General features: G+C 40.8%; 1 protein-coding gene across 1 annotated transcript in view; it reads right to left on the minus strand.

Moving 5' to 3' along the window:
- The window catches only part of MYO1D (myosin ID), a 344,632-nt gene that overhangs the window by 225,523 nt on the left and 97,289 nt on the right, over positions 1-21,820 (minus strand). Inside the window, exons 5-12 of the mRNA XM_077749586.1 lie at positions 20,924-20,977; positions 19,395-19,490; positions 15,242-15,358; positions 13,464-13,667; positions 10,072-10,217; positions 9,880-9,994; positions 5,280-5,450; positions 1,449-1,519 (exon numbers count right to left, since the gene is read on the minus strand). Coding sequence (XP_077605712.1) covers positions 1,449-1,519; positions 5,280-5,450; positions 9,880-9,994; positions 10,072-10,217; positions 13,464-13,667; positions 15,242-15,358; positions 19,395-19,490; positions 20,924-20,977 — 974 coding nt within the window. The remainder of the gene's footprint in view (positions 1-1,448; positions 1,520-5,279; positions 5,451-9,879; positions 9,995-10,071; positions 10,218-13,463; positions 13,668-15,241; positions 15,359-19,394; positions 19,491-20,923; positions 20,978-21,820) is intronic.

The following is a 21,820-nucleotide window of genomic DNA, read 5'->3' on the forward strand; positions in this document are numbered from 1 at the left end:
GTGATAATCTTGAGCCATATTATTTTATGATTCAGAGTTTTAATTTAAATCAGGAACAGCTATTAAAATTTCTTCAAATGTCTTTTTGGCATTTGTAGAGATGATCATTTGCCTTTTTGCTGTGTAATCTCCTCCTGTAATGGGTTATGATGAGAATTCCTAATGTATAAAATGAGGATGAAGGAAAAGAGGAACCTTAAAACAATAACAAGGTAAGAGGCAGTGTTTAGCAGACAAAGCATTCTGAGTGGAGTAGGCTGAAGAATGTCTCCCCACCCTCCACCCCCTGCTCCCCGGGAAAGACATTCTTGTCAAAATCCCTGGATCCTGTGAATGTGACCTTATACTATGACAAAAGGCGTGATGATGTTAAGGATCTTGAGAGAAGTGTATCCGGTATTACCCAGGTGGACCCTAAATGTCATCACAATTGTAGTTTTAGGATAGAGGCTGAGGGAGATTTAACAGAGACATGCTGAAGAGAAGGCAGCACTGTGACCACGGAGGCAGAGACTGGAGAGATGCAGCCATAAGCCACTAGAAGCTAGCAGAGGCGAGGGACAATCCTCCCCCAGAACTCCCGCACGTGGCCTTGCACCTGGAGTCTGACTTCTGGCCTCGAGAATCAGGAAAGGATGCATTGTTCTCTCTTGTTAAGCCACCCGTTGGTTACAGCAGCCCCAGGGAACTCAAAGGCCAAGGTGGTTATATTTTTAGTCATATTTTTTTTTTATCAATGTCTACTTTTCTTACACTGTGACCAGAAAAGGTGGCTTATGAGAGTTTTCCTTTTCCAATTTGAAAAATAGTACAGCAAAACTAGTTTTCCTGTAGTTATCCAATTGCTTATAGTTCTTCACACACAATGGTGGCTCTTGGCTCTGGACTGCTCTCCCTTCTCCCTGCTCCCTTCCTAACTCTTGCCCCTGACTAAGGCTCTCACTTTTAGGACTCAGCTTGGATAGCACTTCCTCCACCCAAACCCCTCTACACTCTGCACTGGCTTAATTATTTCTCTTCCATGTTTCCATAAGTCCTGTGCCTTTCAAGTTTGACCCTTCTCACTCTTTGTTATAGTGACTTGTGGTATCTGCTTGTACCCTCCAGTGAACTGTTAGCTTCTCCAGAAAAAGACCCATCTTGTCCCTCTTTCTATCCTAGTTGTTAACATTCTTCCATGATTTATTTATTCATCAGCTGATCTGAATGGCAAGTATGCCAGAACTGTGTGTGGCCGCCATGGTGTGTGTTCAAGAAATGTTTGAAAAACAGGGAATGAATGAAGCTACGCCATTTTTTTTTAAGTGAGGAGATGAAAATATATTGGCCTATGAAATGACAGAAAAATGCAAATAAATAGGGAAACAGTTTTAATTTTCTCTGGTTATATTTTCTGAAATGAAGCTGCATGCCAGTCATCGTGTCAGGTACTAAAGTAAGATACTCACACTACATCACCCGCATAATGTCGAATTCGAAAGTCTCGATCAAACTCCAGGATTTTGTCTGAGGCACAGAGCTAAGAAATCAATAGAAAGATTATTGTGAATACAGCTATTTTCACTTTCCTAAACATATGTTCCAGTTTCATATAAGATGATGATAGTATCACAAATCAGGATACCATTATGAATGAGATAATGTCCTACTGGGTGGGGCTTATGTGACAAAGCCTTCAAGCTTTCACTGGAAATCCACATAGCTGGACTTCATTTCCCAGCCACCCTTGCAGCTGGATACAGCCAGGTGGCCAAGTGCTGGACAATGGATGGTGAGTGGAAAAGAAGTACAGCTGCGTCAGGCCAAAGCTGGTAAGAAGTGGGTGATCCTCTCTGCACTTCCTTTTTCCCTCCCATTAGCTGGATGCAGAGAAGATAGTGCTGACGGGATGGAAGAGCCGGAAAACGGAAGAAGTCCAGGACCCTGGTGAAGAAACGGACTTCTACGGTCTCTGATGCTGAAATCTTGGCTGCTGACTGAACGTGGCCTAGCCTATCTGGACAGTCTCTTTCTCTTCTACACTCCACTTAAGGAGCACAACACGGAGGGCTTGCTGTCTGCTAAGCATATACATCTCAGTCAGTCCTCACAACTGATAAAGTAACTAAGTATTACAAGCTCTCTTTTACGTACTAAGGCCCAAGTCACATAGCTTGTAAGGATTCTTGGGACCAGATGCAATGTCTGTGCTCTCCCATGTACACAACGGGCAGGCTAACCTGTGTTTTGCTAAGCTGGGACTCAAGTTCAGGTCTATCATTTCAAAGAAGATCAACTTCCTGCAGCTCTTTTTCATGGAAGAGGAATACCTTCCAGACCAGCAGTTTTCATAAGGTCTGGTGGTCTGCATAGCTTTCCGTAATTTTCCTTGTTATAGTAACACCCAGCCTTCTTTGCCTTGTGAAGATCACTTGACATCCTACAGGTTCGGGAGCAGATATCCAAGAACCCATAAAACACTGAGTGCAGTTACGTACAAAAACTTAAGTTGCAGTGTGGTGGCTTCTATAATGGACTAGTAAAGGAATAATTAGTTTATTAGTTAGACAAGTGAATAATTACAGGAGATGAGAGATTTCCAAGGTTCAAATCTTGGCTTTACCAGATACTTGCTCTATGTCCTTTAATAAATAATTTTTAACTTAACTTTTTAAATTTAATAATTTATAAGTGGTTAATTTTATAATTTTAAACTTTAATAATTACTTATGTCAGAGAGTTGTTCTGAAGGTTAAATGATATATGGAGACCAAAGTATCTAACATACAGAGGGATCTCCAAAAAAACTGAATCCCTCTTTCCTTCTCTCTCTTGTTAACCATTTTACAAAATCTTTTTATTTATAAAATTCCTCATGGAAAAGGACCCAGGAGATGCCTACACTAACTGATTATTCTCACATCTGGATACCACAAAGTCTCAACCGATATGAACACAGATTTTAGATTTTTCTTTACTTTCTGAAAATAATAAGTTATGCACATAATTTAACTTTGCATGTTCACAATACTTTAAATAGTAATTTCATGGTTTACATGATCATTTACCTGTCTCTCCGTGATAACTTTAATGTCTAAGAAACACTTTAGCCCCTAAATAAACACAAGGCAGAAACTTCTTATTTCACATGCCAATAATTCAAGGTAACATGTAACCAATAGCAAATGATAATAACTGACAGTGTTCAGGAGAACAGTATTATTTAATAGAAAGGTTCATAGTGATGAATATCTCCTGAATGCTTGGTTATTTCTTTTCTTTCCCTCATTAGGGCAATAATCCCAGAAATTAACACATTTTAAAGGTCTAATATCTCAAGACTTGTCTGGGGGACGACAAGTCCTAGAGGAAGGAGCTACCTGGTTTGAGAGTCAGAGAAACCTGGGTTTCCACATTTAAAGGGAAAAAAAAAGGGTGCCTGGGTGACTCAGTTGGTTAAGTGTCTGTCTCTTGGTTTCAGCTCAGTTCATGATCTCACAGTTCGGGAGTTTGGGCCCCACATTGGGCTCTGTGCAGGCAGCTGCAGAGCCTGTTTGGAATTCTCTTTCTCCCTCTCTCTGCTCCTCTCCTGCTATCTCTCTCTCTCTCTCTCTCAAAAATAAACATGTTTTAAAAAATTTAAAAAAAGGAAAAAATAAAGAAAATTCCCATCTCCACAGAAAAACTACCATTTAGCAATTTCTTATTAAATCAGTGGCAACTGCTTAAAAGTACTATATGCATAGTTCCTAACTTAAGAATGAGATTATATTTCAAAATATTTGGTGAACAAATTTAATTCAAGTTTATAAATGGTCAGGGCAAATCAAAATGAGGTGATTTCTCATATAAGATTCATAGTTAATTTATTTAAATAAGGTGGAGCTTTGCATGTTTTAGTTTTAAATTCAATATTCCAAAAGATCTATTTGGTATAATCGTGACTGATTCAATTCAATTTTACAAACACTGATTATCTACCATCTGGTAGGCAGGATGTAGGTGAGTATCCAAACCTGAGTTGGGATTATGAAGGACGTAGGTAGCTCATCTCTCTAAGACAGGACATCTGCCCGTGGAACACCCTCTTTCAACAGATTGCTCTAAATACTGTAGGTTGCTCTTAACCTGGCTCATGGGTCTGTCCCCAGCACCCAGGATTACCCCTGGAAACAGCAAGTACTTGTGTTATATGTGGGAAATGACTGAAGGAACACCTTCAACCAGAACCCTCACATCAAGGTCAGACTATAGTATCTGACAGCTGACCAACTTGTAGTAGAGATCAAGTCAATTCTCAGTAACAGACCAAGAAGAATCTTTTAGAAATAAACGAGGCCTAACATAAATATCAGCCGGTAATCTATTTCTTGATGATTTGTGCTTTTATCTAGTTAATTGTGGATTCTTACTCTTCTGATTGCATGATTTCGAAGGGGACAAAGTCAGAAAATAGATTTATTTGTGCAAAAAAAAAGGCAGTGTGTCAAAGATTTACATGGAAATATGGAGGAGCTGAAGTGTTTGCTCCTTTCTGTATGGAAGTGATGGCGCACAGGGCCTGTTTCTACTTGAGTTTATGGCTGCTCGACAAGCCTGTATTTGTAGAGTGCCGGTGGACGTCCAGGAGGATGGTGTGCCCCTCCCAGGACAAATATTAAGGGCAAACAGTATCTGCGAGGCTCGGCACAAAGGTCTGATAAGCACAACTGCCACCGCCCATTACAGAAATGTCATCTGTTTAATGACATTTTTAGAATGTGAAAAATGGGGAGTTTAAAAGGATACCCATTCATTTAAGGGGACAAGTTCCCTTGGAAAAATGAGAATCACAGCTAGAATTCCTCTCATTTCAAGAAAGTCACATAGCCTGAAGAACTATGGCAGGGGACACATACTACATTTTATAACTGATGTCAGTAAAAAGTCAAGGACAAAAGCTGTTTTCAGTGCCTGAATTATCAGCTGCAGAAGCAAAATTCTAGCACATGAACAAGGCCTCTGTACCTATTGGTTATAAATGACATCATGCTTTCTAAAATCATGTTCATTTTTCCTATTTCTAGCAAATTGAATAGTCTGGAGCTCCCTCTCCTGGATATTATGATTTTTATCAATCTTGTCATCCCATAAACCAGAGAGGCAGAATTTATTTATAGCAATAAGTCACTTAATGGCTGCTTATGGCCTTTCTTGCTTAGTTGAGCAGACATTCTTTTAACCCAACATTTAAGACCAGTTAATTGTGTCAAACAGTGGGGAAAATCTTACACATCAAAAGGAGAGGAAGTTCTCATTACCTTTCGGCTGGAAAAATGGCCATGTTTGCCCAATTTGCTGTTAAGCGCTTCGAGGAACATTTCGTCGGTGACCTTGCCGACATTCATGCAGGCGTCGTCTAGGATTGCGATGATCCCCTTGTGCTGCTGCTCCACAAGGTCCACGATGATCTGATTGTTGAAGTAATCAATCTGCAGGGCACAGCAAGGAAGCAGGTCCAGAGTGAGCAGGGACAAGGACAGGCAAAACACTGACGCCTCCACTGGTTTCTGGAGTTCAAGTCAGCCTACCTTGGTGTTACACATGTGAGCAGCATTAATGAGGTCTAATGCTAAAGTGAGCACATGTTCTATCAGAGGCTTATCTTTTAAAGTCTTTGTTGACTCTGTCATGAAACACTTTGTGTTATGTGAGTATAAGCTCAAGGCAAAAATGATAAAGTTGATGATAGTTCTCTTTTGTTTGAATCCTATGCCTAACTCTACCCCTTCATACTCTCAATCCCCTGACCTGTGTGTCATTATCCACAAGACCCACACTCCACTAAGGACCGACAAGTAACCTTAAAGTATTACTCGACATGTAACTTCATGAGGTTGAGGTACCATGCACACAACTTGAATTTTTAGTCGTATGGCCCTAGATGACTAAAACTCAAGAGAATATCCTCTCTAGCTTCCCCAAAGTTAAAAAGCATTCATGAGTCTAACAGAGTTTTGATATTTCTCTGGGAAAAATATAAAAAATCTAACTCTGAGATGAAAGTTTCTGCAAAAGTAAAGAATAAACTTTTCAAGGGCCCTTGGGTAGCTTAATCGGCTAAGTGTCTGACTCTTGGTTTCGGCTCAGGTCATGATCTCACAGTTCATGGAATCAAGCCCTGCATCAGCCTCTGTGCTGACAGCATGGAGTTTGCTTGGGATTCTCTCTCCCTCACTCGCTGCCCCCCCCCCCCCCAAAATAAATAAACATTAAAAAAAAAAATAAGTTCCAAATAACATCTGCCTTTTCGGCAACTTCAATACACACAAAGTTTATCCAAAATTCTCCTGCTATACCTGTTTGCTCAGATGGTCTACAGAACACATCTCTCCACATGCACACCAGCCTAACTTAGGCTAGCTGTACATCATGTGAAGATGGGCAGCCTGTTATCACACTTTAAGTCTTGTGTGCTCATGTGTCCCCCTCATTCAGGAGGTACCTAAACTTGAGTGTTGTCTCCATTACCTACTGTAAGATCTACACGTTCATTCATGATGGACTATTACAGTCGCACATGGATTCCTGCTCCAGCCGCTCATGCCAGCTGTCTGAGGGTTTCAGCTCTACCCCTACTCTTCCAAGTTCTCTTCTGTATCCATAGACTGAAAGTCTGCAGACTGGGTGGCTTCTACTCCCTCTTTTATATTTTCCGGGTTTGCTAAATCAGTGAGTCTCAGGAGGATGACTTCCCCCCAGGGGCACGTGCGTTGTCTGGGAACATTTTTGGTGGTCATGACCACATGTGCCATGGAAAGAGGCCATTAAGCATCACAATGCGCAGGACAACCCCCCAACAAAGATTTAGCTGGTCCAAAATGTCCATAGTACAGAGGTGGGGAAACCCCGGCCTAAATATTTACTTTTATTGTGGACATGTATTACATTTCCTAATTAGGGAGAAAAGTTATTTCCATCTTTCTTTTTTTTTTAACTTTTTAAAAAATTTTATTTTAATGTTTTTTTAATTTATTTCTGAGAGAGAGAGACAGCTCAGTGAGCAGGGGAGGGTCAGAGAGAGAGGGAGACACAGAATCTGAACCAGGCTCCAGGTTCTGAGCTGTCAGCACAGAGCCCGATACGGGGCTCGAACCCACAAACCGTGAGATCATGACCTGAGCCGAAGTCGGACGCTTAACCGACTGAGCCAACCAGGTGCCCCTATTTCCATCTTTCAAAAAAAATATCGTTACTATTCTCAAAAAGCAGTAACTCTATATTAATTATTAGCTGAAGTCTTAGACTTTGGGAGTATGGAATTAAAGACTAAGTCTTCTGTCCCAGGGACAAAAGAATTAAGTCCTCTAAAGTTCCAACTGTATAACTAAAAGCGATTAGTCTTTGCTAACTTCAGTAACTTTTAGTTTGTAAGTTTAATGTTTACTTGAAACATGGCTTAAAGTCGTGGCTTCCAAACCAGGTTCTTCCACCAGCCTTGATTACCAGGAGGCTTCTTAGGGGGCAAGAAGAGATGTGATGAGGTAGCTCAGCAGCACAGAGGTCTCCCAGTCTCAGCCCAAAGAGAGCAGCTTTGTGTCTAACAGTCAAGATCTCAACAGCTAAAAATGACTTGTAAAGTACAGCACCAAAATCCTGTAAATGTGAGTCAGTTAGGGAGACAACCAAGCATTAGGGACCTTCTGATACAAGTCCACATGCCACTTCTGAAACAGTGGCAGAACAACACTGATCCTGAGACCATACAAGACTCCAGATCTAACAACTAAGGACATACACGGATCAGAGACATATATTAGATGGCACCTCGGGACTCCAATGAGCAAAATCCAGTCTGTGGGAAGGTCTAGAGAACAAACAACTAGTTTTTTCATCAGAAGATCGGGGTGAAAAAAGAGATGGAGGAGTAAATCTACACATATGCGAGAGGCCTATCAACCAAGTGCAACATAAGAATCTTATTTGGATTCAAATTCAAACTATAAAAACAAACCTGTAAAACCTGAGGAAAAGTGAACACTGACTGGATATTTGATGATATTAAGGAATGACTACTACATTTTTCTACTTTGATAATAGTGCCATAGTTATGGTATTTGTAATAGGCTGTATCTTTCAGAGAAGCACATTGGAATATTTACAGATGAAATAATATGATGTCTGAAATTTGCTTCAAACTAATCTGGGGGTGGGTGGCTGGGTACAGATGACCCAAGACTGGCAACCCACTTATAAGTGTTATGGCGGGCAACTGGTCCATGGAGTTTATTATATTATGATCCCTGCTCTTATGGGTGTTTGAAATTTTCCATAATAAAAAACATTTAAAAAATCGATCACTGTGTTCAGAAATTGAGCTTTTTAAAGGAAATAATCACCCAGAATAGAGATTCTAATCTGGGGGGACCTGGCATGTAGGTTAGTACAGTAACAATTACCTTGGACTTAGCCTTGTGCTCCCTCTAGGACATTTATTTCCTGGTTTATTTTGCTAAGGATTTTTGCATTTTTAGGGCTTTTGCTCCTTTTTCAGATGTTTGGAATAGCCTACTACAACTGCTGACTTTTCTCCTTATCAGCTATGCCTGTGGAATTGGGACACCCCAATTATTAAAGGGTATTTTGGGCTTGTACCTCTGAATCACATCTAAATAACAAGTTTCATGATTAAATTTGCTATTAAAATCTAAGCTTTGGTTATAACTGTGTATTAAATTGTACACCAGGTCCGTTCTAAGAAAGCTGCCTCTAAACTTAATTGAATTACATCTTCAATGTGCTACAAGAGTTCACAGTGTAAATCAAAATTGTATGTAATCCTACTATAAAGTAATAATACACCTTTTGATTCATTTGTAAATCAGTAAAATTATACTAACAGAGCTGAATAAAAAATTTTTTATGGTATTCTGATGTTTAACACAGGATGAAGAGGCAAGTATGAAATCTGAGGCAGGGTACTATTAATTATACCACTGTCTCCCTTTCTGAATGGGAGGAGACAGGAAGTAGGAAGGTGGGAAGAAATATAAAAGTAACTTACATACAGCAATATCAAATAGCTTCTTACTATTAGATACTTAAAAAACACTGGCTGTATTGTCTGTTCTCTTTGGCAAGAGGATAAACACAGTTTTATAAACATGGAGACGTGTGGAAACTCAGAAGTTTTTGTCTTTTCTTTCAAATCTGTTCTCAAGATTGTTTACAAATACAAATTTAAATGAAAAGTTTACGAGGTCTCATCCTGTCTTAAACAGGAGGTGTGATGGTAAGGAACAAGAGGGCCAAGGAAGCCACTCGATTTGGCTGTGAGCTCTGGGGGCCGTGTCCTGGGGCGGCCCTCACTGCACTGTTTGACAGGCAAGTGTCAGCACTCACAAAGGGCCATGAGAAGGTGATGACAAGGTGTGACACGAAGGAAAGCCAATGGAGATGAATGTGAATGCAGGTGTGTTCAGGTATGGGTTTCAGAGAATAGAAACCATATTAACTGGAGACGGTAACAATGCCATTGAGATTACAGAGGAGAAATAAGAGGAGAAAGAAGAAGGAAAGAAGATAAACTAAATGTGGAAGCAAATCCAGCCAAATTAAGGCAAAAAGTCACTGCTCCCAGTGACTTCTGAATGACACTGAACTCTGCTAGACAGATACAAACCAGAAAACCCGTGTGGCCTCAGCTAGAAAGTACAAAGGGTGTAACTCAGCATTTCTGGGCACCGACAAGGCAGTCCAGCAAATGAGAGAAACTGCACCGTCACCCCTAAAGGTGGCTTGTAATTGTATATCCCCAAAAGGAAAGCTAATGTTTAGGTGTTGCACGTACTGGAGAAGATGAAAACAAAGCACCTAAACAGTAAGATCTGCCGTCACTCCGCGACGGGAAGCACAACTCACATGCTTCCAGGGGATTCCTTCCCGCTGGTACTCTTCCTGCTCTTGCTTCAGGACCAGCTGGATGAAGAGCTGCTGCAGCTTCTCGTTGCAGTAATTGATGCAGAACTGCTCGAAGCTGCAGGAAAAGAAGTCGATGAGGTTCTAAGAAGTAAAACGTAAACAACAGAGTTTTAAGTATCTTGTCCAGTTTACCTGTTGTTGTCAAAGATTTCAAAGCCGTAGATGTCCAGGACACCGATGACAGTGTTTTTCCCATGGACTGTGGTGTCGTAGTTCTTGACCTCAATAATGTCGTTGATGCGAGTAACAATCCAACAGAAAAGGCGCTCGTATATTGCCTGGAAGGAAAACGACATCATTAATTCCCAGGCCCCTCGTGGAACTGAGTCTTCTGTTTAGACCTGTGATAAGTTTTACTTTCCCATCTACCTTCTCCTTAACATTTAACGTAGCTGCTTACTCTAAACAGAAAAATTAGAAATGCACATCATCTGTTTAAAAAACTACATGATGAAAGGGCACCTGGGTGGCTCAGTCGGATAAGTGTCCGACATCGGCTCAGGTCTTGGTATCTCGGTTCATGGATTCGAACCCCAAGTCGGGCTCTGTGCTGACAGCCGAGAGCCTAGAGCCTGCTTTGGATTCTGTGTCTCCCTGTCTCTCTGGCCTTCCCCTGCTCACACTCTTTCTACCTCCCTCAAAAATAAATAAAAACTATTAAAAAATTGTTTTAAATTAAAAAACTACATGATGTATGCAACACTAGAGTAAGTGGTTTGGGTTTTTAAAAGACTATTAACAGGCACGATGGTATTCCAACACCATTCCCAGGTGTGTCTCTGTGCCGGGCTATATCAATAATTTGCCTACTCCTTTATAGGATTTGTTTCATTGCTTTATTGTGAGTTTCATCAAGTATTAAAAAGTAGGGAACCAGGGTGCCTGGGTGGCTTGGTCTATTGAGAGTCCAACTCTTGATTTTGGCTCAGGTCATGATCCCTGAGTCATAGGATCAAGCCCCAGGTCAGGCTCCACACTGAGCATGGAGTCTGTTTTATATTCTCTCTCTCTTCCTCTACCCCTCTACCCTGCTCATGCATGCTTTCTCTCTCTCTCTCAAATTAAAAAAAGAAAAAGTGGGGAACCAATGAGTTAATATCTATGTTCCAGTAGAGCCCTATGGATTCTAAAAATATAAATATTGATTTATAATGCTACATAAAGATCTGGACCAAAGACTACAGTTTGAAGTCCTTGAGAATGAAACACATATCCAATACCCAAGGACACTCACGCCAAGATACACATGGACAGAGGCACCACACACACACATGTACACGTCCTGATACAAACCCGCTCTGCAGTGCCATGTCTTTAGCAAACTCATCGTCAACAGCTCCTTCCAGCTACTCTCTCCACCTGTACTCATCAACACACACCGCCTCCATTCCTCGCCTCCCCTTTACTCTTTGATCCACTCCAGGATCTGCTGACCTCCCACCGCTCCCCTGAAATGGTTCACCAAGGACCCCAAGCACCTCAGTGCAGACACTTTCTTGTGCTTCTACATGGTTATTTTAGTCAGACACTCAGGGTCACTCCATCTGGTGTCCTACCCTCTTCTGGGAATATTTTCCTCTCTGGGATTTGTGATACCATACTACCTTAATTTCCCTGATTTCACTGGCTGCTGCTTCTTGGTGACTCTGGTAAGGTGTCCTCTACCTGGCCTCAGTCATCTCACTCAATACTAAACAATACTAATAACAGTAATATATAATAGTAACAGAACAATAGTAATATTATCCCAATGCGGATCTCTAATCCAAGCGCCAGACTCGTGTGCTTGCCAGCCTCCCTGACAACACGCCTAGAGGTCTCACGGCCATCGCAGACACATGTACCACCAGACTCCTGATCTTCCCATCTCCGAAAACTCTTCCTACTCTACTTCTAGCCATGAACAAATGACACCAGAAATTTAAGAATTTATTCATTCATTTGTTCAACAAATATTTGCTGAGTACTTAACTACATGCAGGTCATTGAAGATACAGTACTAAACAAACATAAGCATGGTCTCAGTCTCCAAGGAGCATAAGGAGTAGAAGGAAGGAAAGAATTTCTCTCTCTCTCTCTCTCTCTCCTCCCCCCGCTCAGGGTGAGTTGCGTGGGATCTGAGGATAATTTAACTTATTCAGGGTTCAGAAGCCAGGGAAAGCTTCTGAGAAAGTAGGCTGCGATCAGAAGGATAAGAGATTACTAGCAAAAGACAGGGAAAGAAAAGCAATCCCAGCAGAGGCAACAGCATGTGCCAAGGCCCTGAGGCTGGGAGGAGAAAGGGATAAAGACAACCTGCGATTCCTGAGTGCTGGAATGAAGAAAGGAGGCTGGGGTGTGGTATGGAAGGAGGAAAGAGACATAGGCTGGAGCCAGATCACTTTAGGAATAATCCTTACTTTTATCATTCCCCAGACAAACAGGGGTTGTGGATTTTACATCCCAAATACAGCCCGTCTCAAATCATCCTCTTTTCCCCATTTCTATACTACCTGCCTTTGTCTCTCTCCTGGATGCTAAACTATCTCTGTAACGGTCTCCTCGTTTCCATCTCCAGCCCCCATACGATTCACCAAGCTCAAGCCAGAGCAATCATTTTAAACATGCAAACTTGCTGTCACTGCCTCTGCTTAGAATCCCTGACTCTCCACTGTACTCAGATAAATCCAAATTCCTCTCAAGACTAAACACCAAGCCTGAGACTTATAAGAGTAAAAACAGAACAGGCAGCAACCTAACCAGCCAGTGAAAAAGAGAAAGAAAACAATGACATGTAAACTTGGGAACATAAAATATTTGCCATGCAAATAACAGACAAAGGGTTAAAGTTACATGCTCTTACAAACTGGCAATAAAATGAGAGTGGCCCTGAAGAAAAATGTACAAAGGATATACCAGGAAATTCTCAGGATGGATTTAAACACCTTACAAAAAATATGGAAAGGTGTTCAAATATACCAGCAATAAAAATTAAAGTAACAATCAAGTTTTACTGTCTACCCATAAACTCAGTAAATTTAAAGTTTAAAATCAGTGTGTCCTTTGATCTGGTGAACTCCTTCCTGGGAGTCGGTCCAGTGGAAATAAAAGTGCTGGTGTGTAGAGATACACGCACAAGGATGTGGCAGCATTATTGGTCATGGCAGAAAAAGGAAACAAGGTGAATGACGTAGGGGAGAATGGTTAATAATCATGGCGCCATCACCACACAGACATAAAAACAAGGGATGAGAACTCCATTGGGGAGCCTCACGGGGTCTTCGTCAGACACTGGATGAGCAAACAAAGTGCAGGGTGAGGAGAGGGCCCATCATGAGCTTCCCAGTCAGTGGGCTTCACTTTCCTCAGAACATGCCCTGAGAATGATGCTCACAGTCGGGGGATTTTACTGAGACTGTGACGGCCCCAAAGCACCATGGTTTCCAAAAGCCTGAACCCACTTTCTAGGAACATCTGGATACATCCTCAAAGAAGTTCATGAAAACTGCAAGAGCAGACCGCGAGAGCACCCGTTAAAACCCCACCTTGGCGAAGGCGTCCCTGCCATAGCTCGCTTCCTGCTCTGTGTGCTGCTTGTCGATGATGTCCCGGCCTGTGGCCACTGTCCGGTAGAGGAGGGCTTTCTCAACCATGTCGGTCTTGGTGGAGAGCAATTCTGCTATGATAGATACAACCTTGCCATTTTCAATGAGGGGCGTGTCACCATCCACCACAAATTTTAAATTTCCCTAAAAACAAAACAAAATAAAACCAGACACACCATTTCCAGCCCGATTCTGAAACATTACATCAGGGCTATATTTGCCAATTCAAGATGAAATTCAACATGACCTAGCTTGTAGCACGGATTTTCCTAAATACGTTACACACATATAAAAATCTAGCGCTTCATCCATATTCTTCTCCTGACACCCATCTGTCTTTTCATTTTCAGTATAGTTTCTGATGGATAGAGGTTTTATATCAAATACACAGCCTTTCCCCTTACATTTAAGCTTCTAACTCACTTAGAATTCATGTTGTTGTGTAGCACAAGGAATTGAACTTTATTTTTTCAGATGGTTAATTAGTTGCTCCAATATTATTTATTGAACGAACAGTTAAACTTTTCCTGCTGATTAAAAATGTCACCTGTATTATATATTAAATTCCCCCCTCCAAATTTCTAAGTCTATTTATACTTTATTTACTCAATAAGCAATAGTTATCAACCATCTACCAACTGTCCAGAGCATCAATCTTTAATTAACCTGATGATATATTTGTGCAATAAGTTTTAAAGTACTGTCGCTTATACTATCATTTTAAATCTTGTAGAATTCATCATGTCCCCTCTCCTCCCTTCCCCCTACCTTTCTACTCTTCTTTAGTACATTTATTTGATCTTCTTACATGTTTATTGTTCTGGGTAAATTCTAGAGTCGTTATGTCAACTTAAAAATAAAATCACTGTTTGGCTTCTGAAGGTTATTGCTACACCTTATTTATAAACTGGTTGAAAGAATGGGACAATTAATAATGTTAAAGTCTTCCTAGTTAGGGACATTTCTTTAAGATAACAGTTACATTGCCCTATAATATTTTTCATGTGGGTTCCGCACATTTCATTAGAAGTTAAGTCTTGCCATGTTAAAGTAAAAGGTAATTTTTATCCCAGATTTGAATCCATGTTGTCCCTGATTTTTTCTAAGGTTCCATGTTCATTACATTTTCAACATCTACAATTACACAAACAGTGCTGAAAGACATCTGACACACGGACCCCCATGTCTTTGGAGTTTGCCACGGTGTCGGAGAAAACGACTGGCCCAGGAGCCGGCCAACCTGGTCTGCAGCGCTGGCCACCATGACCTGGCTGTGCCTTTGAGCCAGACATGCCACCTGTTAGGGCTCACTTCCCAACACGAAAATGAGATGATCAAAATTCCAGTGCTGATGATTTAGGATTCTATGTCTCAAGTGCTTTTAGAAATCTATTCTGTTCAAAAGTGTTTAGCTCATACCACTGGTAGTCACATGATTAGTGAATATGTTGATCTTTGGAATTAAACAGTTCACAATCTGATATACCAGTAAGACAATTAACTAAAGCTAAGTTTTAAAACCTACAGTGTTTAGAAAATCTCTCATAATAGTATAAAATGATGGAGAGAACCACAGATACAGCAATCTCTTCAAAACGTGAGAGAGATTTTCTTCATATAGATTACTTTTTAAATCTGCAGGGAAAAGTGAAAATCTTCCTCAAGAGCCTCCTGTCACCACAGGGAGGCAATATACTCTGAAAGGTGTCTCTACTCACCAAGTGAAGAATGGCAGCCAAAATTTTATACGCTGTTTGAATCTCCTCAGGTTTGAAGCCAATTACTTTCATGGCTTCAGCTACTACTTTGAATTCTGCAGCGTCATTGATGGAAGACTGGGAATGAAAATGGAGAAGTTAGGTCATCGACATTTTAGAGGAGCATTAAAATCTAACAATTATGAGACTAACAGTCAAGTTTAGCCAAGGTCTTAATGCTGTTGTAGTAATTCGGCGAGTACCTTGAGGAAAATAAAAATTATTTCAGGGATAGAAACATCACTCAGCACATACAATGTCCACTTGTGTGTGAGATGGCCACCATCATGCAAAATAAGCATCACAGACTTTTCTGGAACCTTCAGGGAGGGAGCAAATCCTGAGCTGACTTGCAGAAGCTGACTGCTACTCTGTCACGAGTGAAGAAAACATGGGACGTGGACTCACACATGGAAATACCAACCGTGGGAGCCTCCAAGACATATGCCTGGCTATTGTTACCTGTGGCTTTTTATTCCAGAATTAGCCTTCTTGTACAGGCTGGGAATAACACCTACTCTCTTGAAGGTTTTTTATTTCCCGGGTGGGGAAAAGCAGGCCTCCCAAAGCAAAGTGGCCTGCCTTAATCATTCAACACGCTATTAAATATTCTGGGATCACAACCACTTTTTCACAAACACGCAGTGCATCAGATCTTCTAACTGATTGGCAGGGGGTGCTATAGATTGGATGTTTGTATCCCTCCAAAATTCCTATGCTGAAATCCTGACTCCCCTCACCCCCCAAACGCGATTGAAATTAGGAAGTAGGACCTTTGGGAAATAATTAGGTCACAAGGGTGGAGCCCTCAATAAATGGTATCAGTGCCATTACAAGAGGACCCGGAGATTCTTGGTCCCTTCTGCTCTGTAAGGACACTGAGAAGGCCCCATATATAAACCAGGAAGGAGGCCCTCACCAAATCTGCAGGTGCCTCAACCTTGAACTTCCCAGCATCTAGAAGAGTGAAAAATAAACATTTGTTGTATAAAAGCTACCCAATTTTTGGCATTTTTGTTGTAGCAGCCCAATTAGAATAAGACAGGGGTTCAAAGATGAATCACCAGCCTTGAGGAACTGCAGCCATCAGGCCGGAAATACAAACACGTCAACAAATATTCACAGTGAAGCGACGGGTAATTGCCCATCTCAAAAGCAGCAGCTCCAGAGGGCCTAAGCCTGACTGGTCCTCCCCTTGGTGGGGAGGGGTGTTCTGCAGCGACATCAAGGGGCTGGCCTGATGCTTGTCTTGTGAGAAGGGGTGCGGAAAGGGGCCCCTGTGCCTGATGAGCACATGTTCCTCTAGTACCTAGGACACAGCCAGGCAAGTTCCTCCACCTCCCTGGTTCTCTGACCTTGGGCAAGATACTTAACCTCATCGAGTCTCAATTTCCTTATGATGAAATGGGCATAATGATGCATTTCTCACAGGGCTGTTGTGAGAACTGAATTAGAATTATGGAAGATGCCTCCTTATAGTTGCCAGCACATAAAAAGCAATTGACAAGTATCAGATATTAGTATTATTAGAAGCTGCAACTGTGCTAGAATTGCACAGAAACTAGAAAAGTCTAAATGCCCTGCTTCGGGAAGTGTGGGCTGCTAGCGCCCTGAGGGGTACACCTCTCCCCAAGTACACGTGTCCTTCAGGACCGGTGTCCCCACAGCCTCGGGGGGTAAATCTTCACTGGTGTAAACTAATCCCAGTGACAGGTGACTTCATAGCCACGGGCTTGTGATGCTATTCTGAGGTTTCCCTAGCTAACACGGGACGTAAGCCCAGAACATTTCCTAGGCCTGTGGCTCCCGGAACTCTTGCTACTGCTCTGGGACCACGAGGGCAATCAGCCCACGCACACAACCCAAATGCAGGGAGGGGGGAAGAGCATGAAGGTGAGGAAATGACATCCTGATCCCCACTGATGTTGCGAAGGCATTAAATTAACCAACTCTGGAACTGTCAGGGCTTCTCGTTGCAGGAGACAATTAAGTTCCTCATTGTTTGTGGGGGCTTTTAACTGGGTTTTATCTTCCCTTCAACCCAAAGTATCTTTGATATACACGGTTCCTATATTTTAGGGTAGTTAAGTAAAACTATGATACAGAGTGTAATACTTTATAGTTATTAAAAGCATTCTATTAACTTACATTGAATTATTTGTTAATGGAAAAATATTCATAATTATAATGTAATTTAATAAAAGTGAGTTTATTTCATCAGAGTTTATTGCCTGATTCCATTTATAAATATATAAACACAGGGGTGCCTGATTGGCTGGGTCAGTGAAGCATGTGACTCTTTTTCTCAGGGTGATGAGTTCAAGCTCCACGTTGGATGCAAGGATTATTTATAAATAAAATCTTTAGAAAAAGAAAAGAAAAGAAAGGAAAAGAAAAAGAATATACATAAACCATTATCAATAACTATCTCTGGATGGTAAGCTTTACTTATTATTTAGTTTAGTTATTATTTATTTTTATTTTCTTTTGGTGCTTCTTTATTTTAGGTTTTGACTATGATCACGCATTACATCTTTGTTTCTGTGAGAGAGGAAGAAAAAGAAAGGCAGAGAGAGAAGAGGAATGGGAAACTCCTGAAAAGGGAATCCAACCTACACTGAGCTTAGAGTGAAGGCTTTCAGTGAGGGCACCACATGATTGTGTCAAAAGTAATTTGGTCAGTAGATAATTGGATTAAATCTGGTCACTGCCTTTTTTTTTTAAATGTTTATGCTGAGAAAGAAAGAGTGCAAGTAGAGGAGGGGCAGAGAGAGAATCCCAAGCAGGTTCTGAGCTGTCAGCACAGATTCCCCATACGGGGCTCAAACACGCGAACCACGAGACCATGACCTGAGCGGAAACCAAGATTTGGATGTGTAACTGACTAAAACCCCCTGGACGCCCCTCTGGTCATTGGCTTTCTAAATGCCAGTTTCACAGTCCCCTTCTAGTCTTTGAGAGTTGCTCACCTCCTCTCAGAAAGCTCAAGTGTTGCCCTCTATTGTCTTGCTTGTTTTCAATTAATTTTCACCCAAACATCCTGCTCCGAGATGATTATAAAAGCAAACAAAACAACTATGCAACTTGAATGTCAAACAACGGAAAATTAATCATGAAAGCCTTAAATATCACTTCTTTCCACGCATGACAATAAAAATATGGCTAAATCAGCAATGCAGGTATAATTTGCTTCAGATGAATAATAATAAGAAAAAAAAAGAAACACCTCCCACATCTTGGATCCTTTCCTTTTCTTTCCTTTTATAAATTCTTTTATTTTTCCTCTGATTACAAAAGCAATGTATTTTTTACTATAGAAGAAATTTAAAATATGGAAGAACACAAGAACACAAATACCTGTAGCCTCCTCCAACCTGAATCAGTAATTAAAGCCTTGGTCTATTCCCCTCCATATCTTACTTTATATATTTATACACCTTCCCCCCCAACAAAGTAGGATAATACTGTAATTACCATTTTATAACCTACCATCAACAAACTACTATATTATTAGGATTTCTGTAGAGTGACTGGTAGAAAATTAATTAGAAATAAAAAAGGAGAAAAGCATCTGCATATGTGAGTGTAAAGGACCCACATACAAGTGAAGGTAAAACACGTGGAAAATTCTGGAGGCTGAATGAATAGAAATGTTCCAGGGTCACAAAACTATGTATACATCAAAACCAATACTTGAAACAACAGTGAATGGAGATCTTTGATACTCAATTTCAACCAAAGGCCTCTTAACGTTCCTTCTGTCTTCCCAGCTTGCCTGTGGCCAAATCATATGGTAACTTCTTTTGAGGCGGATTTCCTGGTCCTATCAATCTTTTTATAGTGCCAAAAGGAATAGGATTAAAAATTCAAAGAAAACACAAGATCATAAGAGAGAAGCGTCTTTCCTGTCAGATGGTGATGAAATACAGAAATGGTTATTAAGCAAAGTTGCTGACCAACAATGTAGTGAATCTCTGTCCCTGAACATTTAAAACCCAGAAGAAGAAGAACAGAGTCACTCATTTGCTTCAAGGCAGCAGGCTGGACCAGAGATTTACTTAATGTCCCCTCTGATTCTTTGTCTGATTCTACATCTCAGAGAGGAAGCCCTTACCTTTAACTGGGCTCCTACATGAATATAGTTGTAGGATGACAGGGATTTCTGGAGATGTAGAGAGCGAAGTATCTGATCTGTACCTCCTTGGAGTAGCTGAAAAAATAATTAGAAAGAATTGGTAAGATACATACTGAACCAAATACATCAAACATTCTGACGATGGTAATCGTGCTTTTACTATGGTCATTCGTTAAATGAGGGCCTGTGTGTTGTGGTGGACGCTTGCTAAGCAGCCTCATAATCTAGACAGGATCAGGTTGCATTTCAGAATTCAGAAAAAGTCACAGAAGTAAGAGGCATCAGCAGATGGTCACACGCTGAAACACACTGGAAACACAGTCTCCCCTCATCAATCTCTATATCCAAGGCAGGAGCACTACTGGATAAAGAACCATGACTGCAGTGTTGAACAAAGACCAATTTTCCACACTTTCATCCAGTGGGAAAAACACTGGGAAGAAGTTATGGGTTTGGAAAATAAAAGGAACTCTTCTACATTTGGTAGAAAAATAGTTCAATGAAAACATGGTGAATTGTCAACAAAAACACAAGCACAATACGGGTAGCCTTTCTACACAGAATATGCCTTTGGAAGACACCATGTTTAAATTCTCTACATTAAACTGTACGCTTTGTTTTACTTAAAAGGTATAATCATCAGATTTTTAAAAGTGATCTTTTAAATTAAATATACCAGAACTTGTACATGCAAATGAGCACCATCTATTAAAACAGTTCCCTGAATTGTAGTCAGCTTAACACGGTCACTGCTCAATTACCTGCAGAAACAGTTTCCATAGGAAAATCAATCTGATTTATAGTTTTACTTCCTACAAATCCCAAAAAGCATTGCTTCATTTGATCATCCGCTTTATTTATTAGCACTGGTTTATATTACTTTTGGCTTTAAAAATTGTAATAATATATCGTAGTTGTTCTCTGAGCATGAAGACTTGCTACCAGAAAGGCTATTTTAAAAGATTTTGCCTTAAACTCTACAAGCATTCTCAAAAGACGTATCAGATTGTTTTCTAAGCAATCACAACTTTGATGGGATAAAGAAGACAATTCTCCCTTGCATTCATAATTGTTTCAAGTAATCATCTTGCTTTATAGCCTCCATGAGCAAAATAAAACTGAAGTTGTATTGCTCCGCCTGGGGCTCCCAAAAATGGGAACAACAGCTTCGATTAAAAATAAAACACAATTAATTTAACATATTCAGAATTCACCATTTCAAAAGCCTTGACAGATATTAAACTATTCTCTACACTGCAAAAAAAAATGTGATGCTCCATGAAGGCAGTCAGTCTGATGGGTTAACCACCTGCTAGCTCTTTGTAACGATCAGGCTCACCACATCTTAGAAGCAGCATGTGGGGTAGGGCACGTGCACAAGTGTGTAATGTGTTGTGGGCCAATGAAGGCGATGGATGCTCAGGATGGGGGGGGGGCGCGATATAAAAGATTCGTCCTTGGTACAACTGGGCAAATGATCAATTACCTGAACAAGAGCAAGTACTAACCTGATAGAAAGAATGGAAGCTTCTTTCTCCTGGCTGTTGCACAATCACTCGAGACTTTAAAAAAACAAAACAATGAAATTGTTAATCTGAGAATGCACCCCGAAAACAAAATGGATGTCACAATTCTCAGGAAATCGTATACCAACAGTGCATTTAAATGTCCTAATAGACCCCATGGATTACCCATCTAAAACTAGGCCTCATCTGTGGGTTTTCTTGTGTAATTTTTTTTTTNAAGCGAAAGTCGGACGCTTAACCGACTAAGCCACCCAGGCGCCCCTTTCTTGTGTAATTTTTAATATTTTTAAAAATATTTTTTACTGCTTAAAAACAAATGCCTTAAACTTTCTGAAAATAAAACTTTTCATTTTTTTCTAACCCGGAGCCTAAAGATGGAATTTTTAGGGGAAGGAATATTGGACGTGGGAGAACAGGAAGGAATGTTTAGGGAGTAATAGTCATAACATTGCCTTCCCCCAGGCCCTGCCTGGCATTCCAGAGAGCAATGCCTTGTATCCTGCAGGAAAATCAGTTGAGCAAGATCAGTCTATAGAGGCCCTTGTCTTAGATGGCTCCCAAAAGACTATGAGAAGGCTCAAAAGTATGTTCATTCAAAGGGGTCCTTTTGACTGACTGTGTATATACAGTGAAGCCGTAAAACATTTTGGAAAAAGACTGATAATATCTGGGATTTCCAGTCCTTCTGTAATGGACACTGATAAAAACACTTACTTCCTGAACAGTCTGACTTCAACTTAACAACAACAACAAAATAGATTATACTGGGCGCCTGGGTGGCTCAGTTGGTTGAGTGTCTCGCTCTTGATTTTGGCTCAGGTTGCGATCTCACAGTCATGGGATTGAGACCCGTGTCAGGCTCCATGCTGAGTGTGGAGC

The sequence above is a fragment of the Crocuta crocuta genome, unplaced genomic scaffold (assembly GCF_008692635.1).
Source record: "Crocuta crocuta isolate KB4526 unplaced genomic scaffold, BGI_CrCroc_1.0 scaffold149, whole genome shotgun sequence".
Taxonomy (NCBI): domain Eukaryota; kingdom Metazoa; phylum Chordata; class Mammalia; order Carnivora; family Hyaenidae; genus Crocuta; species Crocuta crocuta.